At 36.5% G+C, this 12,493-nt stretch overlaps 1 protein-coding gene across 1 annotated transcript in view; it reads right to left on the bottom strand.

Moving 5' to 3' along the window:
• rapgef2b (Rap guanine nucleotide exchange factor 2b) overlaps positions 1–12,493 on the bottom strand; it is a 102,749-nt gene that overhangs the window by 36,781 nt on the left and 53,475 nt on the right. Inside the window, 2 exon segments of the mRNA XM_084132293.1 lie at positions 10,969–10,994; positions 10,997–11,162. Coding sequence (XP_083988419.1) covers positions 10,969–10,994; positions 10,997–11,162 — 192 coding nt within the window.

The following is a 12,493-nucleotide window of genomic DNA, read 5'->3' as shown; positions in this document are numbered from 1 at the left end:
GAGTACAGAAGGGCTAGACTGCACTCATGGGCCAGAAGTACAATGTGACAATGAAGAAAGCTTCTTGCAACCATGACAAGCAAATGCAAAACACTAATTTTGTACTAAAATCTAATATAGTTAAGGATAATAGAATAGAGCTGCTTTGTAAATGTTTTGTTTATACTGTGGTAGATATTATCATATGGCTACAGTGGGTTACACATGAGCATGGTGAATAAACATGGAGCAAAGAAAAATACAAAGCAAAATGTGTTCCGAACAAGTCAAGACGAGACAGAACTTGCTATTCTTTAGAAGATAATCTGGTTTTGATCTGTGTCCATTAAATTGCCCCCCAAAAAATCTAATTATACAATCCGTAAACTATTTATAGGCCAATATAAACCATAATATAAACTCATAAATATTATTACATAAATATTATTTTTATGATATAAAATTAATTATACTGTGATATAAGACACAGTCCAACTAATACCTCAATTAACCTGTTTCATTACATTCAAATGTCTATAGTAATGTAGGAATCATCTAAATGACTTGCACAGTAATTAACATGCAGTGTTAGGGCTGGTTAAGATCGTAGACAGAGAACATTGCTTGCATAACAATAAGGGCCACTGCCTTTATACTACGAGGAGAGCAAATTCAAATGACCTATACGTTATTAAAAAAAATAAACCAAGACTTGCCATGCATTAACAATGGGCTAAAGGGGGTTGGTTAAGCAGGACAAAGTGGTTCCAAACAGCATTATGATCAATTAATAATTAGATTAATTAACATTCATTTTCACAATACACAACTCTTCAGTTCAGTAATGCAATTTAGTAGCCTGCTACTGCATGTCGTTTATAGTTGCTGTTTTACTAAACAGCACAATGTATTTAAATTATGATGTATATCAGCTATTAAAAATTATTCAAACACTTATATAAAACAGTAGTATAGTATATAGTGAAGCAATGAGCAGTGTTCAAAGCTGTTGTAAAATGATGATAAATGCACAGATTCCATATTTAAATACCTCTGTTGCTTGGCACCCATAAACAGCTGACCGTTAGGCTAATGAAATTTTATTAATATTAATAAATGCAACATGGCTTATGGCTTTATTTAGATTATGAATTAACCTTTTAAAGAACATAACCTAGAATTTGTTTTATAATATGAATATTATGATTAGGGTTCTCCTAGTAGGTGTGATGGCTACAGTTATCTTTCAACTTTTTAACTCGTAAAAGTCTAAAAACATTAAAATGCTTTATAAGTTGTTGCATCCCAAGTAGTCATGTGTAGCTTATTGGCGAAAAAAGCAGTGTTTTAGTGTCTTAGCATGTAGCTAAGCAGAACTGATATGTCTTGGGGCGATATGTTTAGCATGGGACTAATTAAAGATCAATGCTATAGACAACATAGGTGTTCAATCCTGAGGAGGAAGAGAAAGTGCCTCCGCTTGCTCATAAGAGATGCTTGATTCTCACACCGCCTGTCAAGGTTCAAAGTATCCACGAGTGCACTTCCAATCCTGCACACATCCTGTCAAAACACAAATGCAGGAAGAGGATTTCCTACTAGAGCGAGAGTGCTGAAGTGGATTTCTTAAGGAAAGAAAGGCAGGAGGAAGAGTTGCTGGTCTAAAAACAATGGTGAAGTGAGATGTGGCGTTCTGGTAATTGTGGAGGGCATGAAGGGTCAATGTAACAGTACCCAAAGAAGGAAGTGTGTTTTTCCCTCTTCCAGAAGTAGAGCAACTGCATTCTGATGAGATATTACTACAACATGCACACATCAGAACTATGGCACACATATGAATTATTAATATTTCCTGTATAATGAGTCCATTTTAAATAAAACACTGGGAGAATCTGGGCTTATCAAAATAATAAATTACTGTAAGCATGTGCCAACATTAAAAGAAAGCAAAAATATGTGTCACAATTAGGTATAGGGATCATAAGGAATTAAAGATTCTGGTTTAGATTTGATTCAATGAATGATTCTTTTAGTCATTTAACGAAGCTACTCTTCCCTTGCCTGCCAAAACAGGACCTTGCTAGATAATAAACAATACCACTAAGTATCCTTTATGAAAACAAAACTCAGTTCAAAATATATATAAGTTCCCTAAATGAACAATCAGTCAATAATGCTGGTTTTAGTCTTACAAAACATGCATACACAAAGCACAGTAACAAGTCTCAAATAAATTCTAGTTACAAATAAAAAATTTGTAGTTAAAGAATCACTACGATTCAGTGAGTCTGAGTTTGACTGGTTCAAACCGATAACTCATGAATCTGAGAATAATTTGTGAGCCTTTATGATGAATTCATAAAAATAAATAAAAAAATAAAAAAAATTGTTGACTAATCTGACTACAATGGTCGTGTTGCATGATTGTTGCGTGCAAATAGTGAGGACAATGCAACAGAAAAAAAGAAGTACAAAATTCAAGACCTTTCAACAGACCAGAACATCACAAAAAACAATTGCCTCCAGCACTTGTATGAATCTAAATATGATTCTTGATTCACAACTCAAAGTTGAAGCTGTTTGCTCTGGAGAAAGAAAGTTCCAAGTGTAAAAGTTAAAGCGCAAACCTGAAAGGTCACTGGATGGGACACTGGTTTAACGGTCAACCTCTATTACCATGTATGCATGGTAATCTACAACAAAACTGCTGAAGACTGAATATGAGCATGAGAGAAAAGAGAGATAAAAAGACAGCGAGATCAAAGGACTGCAAGGTTTCTGCAAGGTACACTGCTCCTGGCAGATAGCCGTCCATCTGGACCCGACGCCCCGCTGTTATCATTTGAAACGTCCGTGTGGCTCAAACCATCAGCTCGATCATAACTGTCATAACAGCAATGACGGAGCTGGTGTCATAACAGTCAACTGTCGTTTATGCTAATGGTTAGTTCAGCAGGACAGAAATACAAATCATTTTCTTTCTACAGTGTTGTGCTGCAAACATGAAGAAAACAAAGCATGTTTAGTGATATTTCTCCACAGCGATACAATATATATGTGACAGTATAAAACCCTCAGGGCCATAACAGATATGACGTGCACACTTTATTCCAAGTCTTCTGAAGCCATGCGATAGCTTTGAATGTGTCTGTGAGTTTACAGTGGTATAAATCGTTTTAAGTGCAGGCCTTTTGTGTCTCTGTGATGCCGTATACTGCAGCAGCAGCCATCACTGAGGACAGCTCTAAAAATAGAGCCGACTCTTCACAAGAACACCTGACAAGACTCCCTCTCGCACTCCTTTCCACTCTCTAACGCACACGATCACACTTTCCATCTCCCAATCGCTTTGTTTCACTCCTCACTGAATCTAATTACGGCAAAACAAGTATCAGCTCAGCGGCAGCAAAGTCTACCCATCAGCAGCCCTCATCAGGCCTAGGGCGTCAAATAACACGCTAAAACACATTAACACACACATATCTTACATGCACCCTTGTTTGAGTCTGCTAGTGCAGCAAAGTAAGCCTAGCTACTAAATCCTAAATTGCTGTTGTTGTTTTACATAAACAATGGGACAGACAAGGCAAATAATACAAAATAATTGAACATTTAATTGTGCATAGCTAGGATAGCAAAGTAAATCAAATCAGAATCAAATGGTTCAAACTAATCTTTGGTTATTGATGTCAAAAGCATGATTTTTTGGCATATGGCTAATAATTTAAATGGTAAAACAGTAATATAGCTAAAACCAATACAATATTTGGCCCAGAGTTTGTTTAATAAGTACTTGGTACTTTTTCACAAAACAGTCAGTGTCTAATTCAGACTATGTCTTATTATAATCCATTTATTAATAATACATTTATATTATTATCCTATTATTAATAAATACATTTATATAAAATGTTATATTATATTATATTATATTATATTATATTATATTATATTATATTATATTATATTATGGTCTGTTTGAATACTCGATTCTGATTGGCTGGAAGGTGTGCAATAAATGCACAGGTAGCTCCAAGTCAGTTTAATCACCGTTCTATATTAATGCGCTGTTTTCATTGAAGCGCACACACACATACGTCACTCGCATTCAGAGAGCGGAGATCACACACAACAAACATTCAGGAGCGCAGAAACTTGTTTTCAACACAGCCCTGCGACTTTTAGTAAAAGCTTCGCAACTGAATCGCTACATTATGTTTCTCTGCAACCAAGGGGTTACATTGCTATTTTTGAAGTAAATAAACTCACAGCTTTATTGTTAATAGACAGAGAGACGCTAAACAGACGCAGGTACGCATCTCTCATCTCTCTCTCAATAATTAATTCAAATAAATGCTATAATTCATACATTCAAATAAATGTAATCTTTCGCACAATCTCTGTGTCTGATTCAAAGCGGGTAGAATGATAGATCTAATAAGACGTAACTGTGGAAATAACCATCAGTTTTACCCTTCCAGTCATATATTGCGCTGCAGCCTGCAATTAAACAATTTTAATGCACTTCGCGGAGACGACGACCTTCTGCTTCACGTCGAGCAGTTCTTTGCCTCCATGTTGTTAGCCGTGGATGATATCTTATTTATTACATTACATTACATTACATTACATTACATTACATTATATTATATTGTATTATATTTAGTTTAGTTACTGTTCTGGGTCGTCGCTTGATGTCCAATGTATAATATGTGTCTTCAAGCAAAACTAGTTGAGAAACTAATATAATATGTTGGTTGTGAAACAGTTACCAGCTAAACCAGTACATAACTCATCAAGCACCATTTGTGCTATACATGAATGATACCTCAAACTGTGCAGCTTATTGGGGAAAGGTATACTATTACAGGCTTAAATTAATAAAATTATTATTTTTGCTGGCCAGGAAAAAACAAAACAAAAAACAAAAAAACAAAAACAAATGAGGTACCCAAACCATATCTAGAAACCAGAAGATTACAGTGACTTGGTCCAGTAAGCAACCACCAAGCAGTCAATCAGAACACCGTTGCAACTGTTTAACACATTGACAGTATAGCATAGCAATGCCCCAGGAACACCAGCAGCAAGTGGCACTCAAAAAAACGTAAAACATAGGCAATCTCAGTGTGCAACCTGGAAGCTTGCAGTATAGACTCACCCACTTTAAATCATTGTTGGACCAAACATTCATTTGGCAACATAAATACACACAAGACACATCTACACAAATAAGCCTTATTGCTACAGTCACAAGGTCATAAACTCTCATCACACACACATACAGTATATAACCCACACATACATATAAATCACAGCTGCAGGAAATGACACACAGAGAAACAGAAACAGTGAATATGTACGATACCTGAGCCTTAACGCATTCCTGTGGAGGAGCCAGTATGAGGAGAGAAGCAGAGAAGAGGAGAGTTATTACCAGCCTGGGTTATTGAGGAACAGAGCAGGCTCAGAGAAACCCTGTTAAGCACTTTGCAAGTCATACTACGGGAAGAAGAGAGGGACACATCCTTTATAAAAGCTCAGACGCTATCAAAAAACAACAGAGGGTAGTGCACACACACATACACACACAGCCGAGAAACATGAGGCGGATGCTGAAATAAAAAGCCACAAAGCTAAAATAAGGAACGCGGACACTTCAGGTGAATAATAAGCCTGATAATTATGCAACCAAATAGAAAAGATGGGAGGTCATTTAGTTATTGAACAACTGAAATGCAATGATCAGCAAACTAAGAGACGCAAAAAAAAGGAAAAACCTGGTATTCATTGACTGAACAAGGGTCTCATGATCATTAAAGACCAGCTGCCCCACAGTACTGGAGAGGAAGGGAAAAAGACAGATTTATAGAAAGACAAAATGGTACCCAGTGTGAGCCAAAAACAAGGCATTCACTGTTCGCTAGTCACTATTGAAAGACAATCTAATTTTATTTAAAGATTGAATGAAATGGCTTGACAAGAGCAGGTTTTTTCCCCCCTATTGAAAACGGAAAACTGGGTAGGGTTGTTTTTTTTTTCCCATAAAAAAAAAAGCAAATAAGCATTAGTTTTCAATACAGTTTTGAACCATCTTTTAGTACTTGCTACACTAGATGGAGATAGAAAATAACTAATATTTTTATTGTAAGTATACAGATGATCTCAAAACTATGATAAAACAATTTCGATTTCATGTACACAAATGTAAGTGTGATACGAGAGTAAATTCAACAAATTCCCTCAGTATCTGTGATAACCTGTGATTAAAAAAAATAATAATAATATACATAATTGCTTACGTACTGCTGGGTTCTTACTGCAAAACAACACAAAAATGCCACAAATAGTATTTTAGCAAAAAATTATCAAATTACAAAAATTATCAATCCCTTTTTTTCATGAAATCATTATCATCACTACACTAAATTATGAAAAATAAAATAAATGCAATGAAAATTTAAATTGGGACTGTATAAAAAGCTATATTATAATAGTGTATATTATATAGATTAATAGTGAAAAACATCATAAACATCCTGTTTTGGTGTGGAATAGACTGACTGATAGTCAAAAATTTTGCTTAAATGACTGGAGAAGGATTGTGGTACGTCCACTAACATCACTGAGATGAATGAACTATACCTCATCATTTGGCTCCAAGCAGTTTTGAATTATTACGCATCTACAAGATGCCTCCAAATACATTATGACAAATATGAATTATGTCTAGGGCAGAGAAGCTTAGAGACGAGTTCAATTGTGTGAGGCGGGCAGCACAGAGTACAATTATTTCACTCTGGTGCCAGAAATTGAATCAAATTAATGCAAGTCAGAGAGTCTCTATAAGGTTACGTGAGATACTTAAGGCTGTTACATGATGTAATGTTTGGGAAGGGAATTTTCACCTTCGGCTATGTCTGAGTATGGAAATCCCACCGTGGAGGCACTCTCAAAAACTCACAGATTAGCTGGAACGCCCGTCAGCTTAACATCCCATGCACTGCGGTCCCTCTTGAAGACACTACTGTGAACTTTCTTAGCCTGCTACCACTGATCTGAGAACAAAAACACGGTCCAAATCTCTTCCCATGGACCATAACAACAAAAAGGGAGTTGTTTGGGGAAAACTGTGCAGCTGAGTAGATACAATGGTGGGAATCATTTTGGTGTCCCGTTCTAATGTATCTCAAGGGAAAAACAATTTAGCTCAATGATGCTTGACGTATTTTGTTGTACCAAACAAAACAAGAATTTCCAAACAAGCTGAGGGAACACTGGCTTCTCTCCTAGGGGAATTGGAGGAATGCTGGGAATGAACTGCAGTAGAATTGGGGGAGAAAAATCAGGAATGTGTCTACGTGTTGGTCCAGCTTTGAACCACCATGAAACATCGGTGTCAAGATGAATGCCCAAAGAGTTATGAAAGCAGAGCGCCACTGTCAAATCTGATGGAGATTTAGTAGAATAAAATACAACCCTGTTTTTCGTTCTCTTTAGGTGCCGAAGATAAGACGCCCTGTTCTCCTTACAACCTGCTATCAACGTGGCATCCATCCTTTAAAATGACCACGAAATCAAAACTGACCTGAATAACTTCCTACTGTATATAAAGGTTCCTTCTTATTGTGAATGATTCATCAGTGCATGTTACTCCAAAGAATTTTTTTTTATTAATAAATGAATATAAAATTTAAAATAAAATAAATGTACGCCTTTGTAATCTGTAATATCATCAAAATAAAATAATATAAATTAAAATAAATCAAGCCATCTTCAAAATCTTGCCAATACTTAATTTAATGCTGGTTAATATAATGTAACAGCAAATAATGATAAATTTGCTAAAAGAAGTGGTAGCATTGATATATAATGACATGCTTTTGAGGACAGCAACTTCAAAAAGCCTCAAAAATGTGAGCCAGCCAAGGATGTAGTTACATTTGTGTAATGCAGTTCGTTGTTATGGGAAGGAAGCGGGAACCACCGAACATTTACCAGAACCAGCCCCTCACGGACGACTGCTGTCACATCAAATAAAACATAAACATCAAATAAAATCCAGGCCTGGCCTCTCTCGCTTTTCACTGTCGTCGCTCCTCCTTTATGCCTCTGCTCGAGAGATACGAGACCGGTGCGTTGCGCAGGTGTCGCTCACCGGCCTCGCGCCGCTCTCTCACGGCCCTCTGCCTCGTCCTGCTCGCCACAATTTGTTCTCCATGATCTTGCATATGTGATAATTTTAAGAATGAACTACTGAAAGACCCATTACAGTTGACAACTAATTTATTGGATATCTGAACCCAATATCTGATCTAAACAAATGTAAATACATATACAGTATATATAATGTTTTCCCCTTTCTCTCTGCTCTGTCTCTTTCCTCTACTCGGCTTGGGCTTGATGATGTTGTATATCACACATCCAGATGGTAGCAGTGCAGTGGATTCTCACTTCAGCCTGCCCAGAGCACAGTGGGGATTGAGCACATAAAACACCAGCACATCGTAAGCCAACACGACATACTGACAGTGGACACATAGGCAGAACACCTACAGAGAGACCATATAACAGCCACCACGGCACAAGTAAGATGAGTGATTATAATGGAAACTATAAAAAAAGTAAAGCATCTTGCACATACAGGCACAGACAATGTGAGTTGCTGCAAAAGAACATTTAAGAAACTGAGGGAATGGTCCAAAAGTAAGAGAGAATAGAAGGGTGAGATTTAAAACACATTTGAACAAAGATGCTATTCCTATTGTACTGCTCAAAGCAGCAGTAATGAGCAGAAGAAAGCTTCTGAAAATTGCACTGCCTATTTTTACATTATAATGAACTAGCACCCATTTTAAACTGAACTCTGTTTATTCGATCTGAAGCTAGCCTCTCTCCATGGCCTCTTAAGATAATGTGAGTTTGGTTTTAAGCGTTAATTTTCTCTATGCTACAATAACTTCTCCTTCTCTGCTTAATATGTATAGACAACTATATGTAAAGCATAAATATTACTTTGTCTCTGTTACACTGTTTGTTTGAGAACCCTGACCAGTCTAACACCGCAACATTGGCTCAACCAATGGTACAAGCTTGGGGGTGGAGCTATGAGTTTGACCAAATAATGGCAGACCGAGGAAGTTTCTGGTAAACCAGTTTGGAGCCTGTCATTGGCTGCATCCGAAATGCATACTATGCCTAGTGTATATAGTAATAAACACCATGTGAAAAGAGTAATATCTGCAGTTCTACACACTTGTTAGCTTCCATTGTAAGTGCATTGCAAGCAAATGCATTATCTGTTCCTTTTTGCAAACTGAGGGTGGTAAAACTGTCACAGATGCAGTCAATAGAACTTAAGTTGTTTTAACCCGAAATATTCCTTTAAGGCAGAAGATAAAACAAATAATTGAACACAACCCCATGAGATTGGGGCAGCACTAGCTAAATTAACAGATTCTTACAGTAACAGCAGACCAAACGCAAATATATTAGCAGAGAGAAGTTCATAGGAAGGAGACCTTGTTACTTCCACATTTGTAATATGAGGAAAGAGAAGTGGTTATTGTTACCAAAAAGAGTGCCATCAGACTTCCAGAAACCTAAAGCTTTACATAATACCCCTGTAGTGTTACTTTTGTGAGAGGAACATTTTGATATTTACCTGATGCACTGAACTGGCTATGGAATAGAAATGTGTGAATATTTGTAGAATAAATAAATGTACGGTAGTTCATAAAATGTGAAGCTGTAGTGCACTGGTGATTGTTTGCATCCAAATAAAACTACAAAAAATAAGCATAACATCATACTTACTTAATAAATATAAACAATTTTTTTCAACAACAAAAAAAATATACAAATTAATATACTATGATATATACAGTACAGGCCAAAAGTTTGGAAACATTACTATTTTTAATGTTTTTGAAAGAAGTTTCTTCTGCTCATCAAGCCTGCATTTATTTGATCAAACATACAGAAAAAAAATGTAATATTGTCATATATTATTACAATTTAAATTGTATCATTTATTTCTGTGATGCAAAGCTGAATTTTCAGGATCATTACTCCAGTCTATCACATGATCCTTCAGAAATCATTCTAATATGATGATTCATTATCAAAGTTGGAAACAGTTCTGCTGCTTCATATTTTTTCATAACCTGTGATACTTTTTTAGGATACTTTGATGAATAAAAAGTAAAAAAATAAAAATAAAAATAAAAAAAAAGAAGCAAATGTTTTACAAATAGAAATATTTTGTAACAACAATATACACTACTGGTCAGTAATTTGGGGTCAGTATTTATTTATTTATTTATTTTTTTAAATAAATCAATACTTTTATTCAGCAAGGATGTGTTAAATTGATAAAAAGTGATAGTAAAGAAGATTTATATTATTAGAATTTTTTTTTTTTTTTTTAATAAATGAAGTTCTTTTTAACCTTTTATTCATCAAATATATTAGGCAGCAGAACTGTTTCCAACACTCATAATAAATCAGAATATTAGAATGATTTCTAAAGGATCATGTGATAGACTGGATATCACATGTGACACTGAAGACTGGAGTAATGATCCTGAAAATTCAGCTTTGCATCACAGAAATAAATGATAATTTAAAGTATAATAAATTGAAAACCAATTATTTTAAATTGTAATAATATATCACAATATTACATTTTTTTCTGTATTTTTGATCAAATAAATGCAGGCTTGATGAGCAGAAGAAACTTCTTTCAAAAACATTAAAAATAGTAATGTTTCCAAACCTTTGGCCTGTACTGTACCATTACCACAATCTAAAATCACTGATGCTGAAACTGATTTTGATCATACCGCCCATCCCTATGTATAGAAAAAAAACAAGCATTTGCAATGACACATTTACCAGCATGTAAACAAACACGAAAGCTAAGCCAGACAGGAGAGGAACAGGAACGCCAACAGTCATACAGGGGGAGGGGCAAAGGAGAGGCTGTACAGGTGAAGTTAAAGCATACGACTGACCGTATGGTATCCCCGCGCTACGGGCGGCTTGCCGGCGGGATAGGGGTCTACGGTATCAATGATGGTCTGCCGCTCGCCCTTCTGGTTGATCTTGCGAAACCTTCGGCGGGACTGTCGGTGCGATGCCTGCCGCTGGAAATACTCCTCATTCTCATCCATATAGTCCACCTGCAAACGGAGGAGAGATTTGAGTGAGACTCTCTGTCTCCCCACCCCACCCCCCCATCCCCTCCCGCCCCTCATACTGCCGCTGTGTAAAAATAGCAGTGGGTGTGCGAACCTGTGTGTGTGTGTGTGTGCGTGTGGGCTGAGCCTCAAACGCCTACGTCAAAGAGAGGCGTACAACAGACAGAAAGGTAGAAAAAGGGAGATGTAGTTTCAAAGCAGCAGCTTGCGAGGGTGGTGAACTGAGTGCATCTTATGTGCTTTCTATGGCATTAAACTAGAAATTAGTTCAAATGGCAATAATTAAACAATGCATATTCCAGATCACTGTTTATTCACCATCTTTGCTGTGACACCAGGAAATGTCATTGAAGGGGTGTAAACTGTCCATGTAAATGACAGTAAATGAGTGTGGCATCATCATACACATTAAGGATATAAGTTGCATATAAAACTGGCCGGCCACTGTGACATTATGCCATGAAAAGTGACATGATTATCCCTCTGCCTTATTTTGCTGCAGCCTCAGATTTCACACCCACTCTGCCTTTGGGATTACACATCAAATCTCTCGCTACCGTACCAACCGCTGCTATGGCAACTGCCGGAGAGCGCGAAGCAGTGGGAATATATTGGGCGGTGTGAGCAAGTGAGAGTGCAGTATCTATATCCTGCCTCAGCCCGTAATTACAGGGCAGCATTGGCCGATAATAACAGATGAGATACCCAACGAGGGCACAATCAACTGTCGAGGACAGTTGCCATCGCCCAAACTGAAGATTATGCTTATGCATTTGGCAGATGCTTTTAAACTTCTACAGTACATGCATTCCCTGGGAATGCAACCTGTGACCTTGATGTTGCTAGCATCATGCTCTATGGATACACTCTACTAGGGCTGCACGATATTGAAAAAAATGGCAATGTTTTGTTTTTCTGCGATATATATTGTGATATAAATACAATTTCAGATGACTTGAATAGCTCTATTTGGAAAGAATTAATCATTCGAGAATGATTGGGGTGATTTTCTAGGGCAGTGAATCTGCATAGAAAATAATAAACAAATTACAATCATAGGTAAATACAATGGAACAAAGATAAAAATGAAATAAACAGTGCTTTACATTTTTAGGTAATTCTAACAGTAATGCACAGAAAATAAAGCTGCATAGTCTTCACTATATAAATTAAATGTAATTAATCTTTGTTAAAGCTACAAAAGTGATTTTCTCTTTGCATTTTGTTTTTTAATTAAGATTAATGACACAGATAGCAGCAAGAATATTAGGCTGCTGTCACTTTAAGACCAAACGCACGGATCCAATATAATG

Source organism: Abramis brama, assembly GCF_963993115.1.
Source record: "Abramis brama genome assembly, chromosome: 13".
NCBI lineage: Eukaryota > Metazoa > Chordata > Actinopteri > Cypriniformes > Leuciscidae > Abramis > Abramis brama.
Note: the sequence above shows the minus strand (reverse complement) of the source record. Positions and strands in the feature narration are given on the sequence as shown.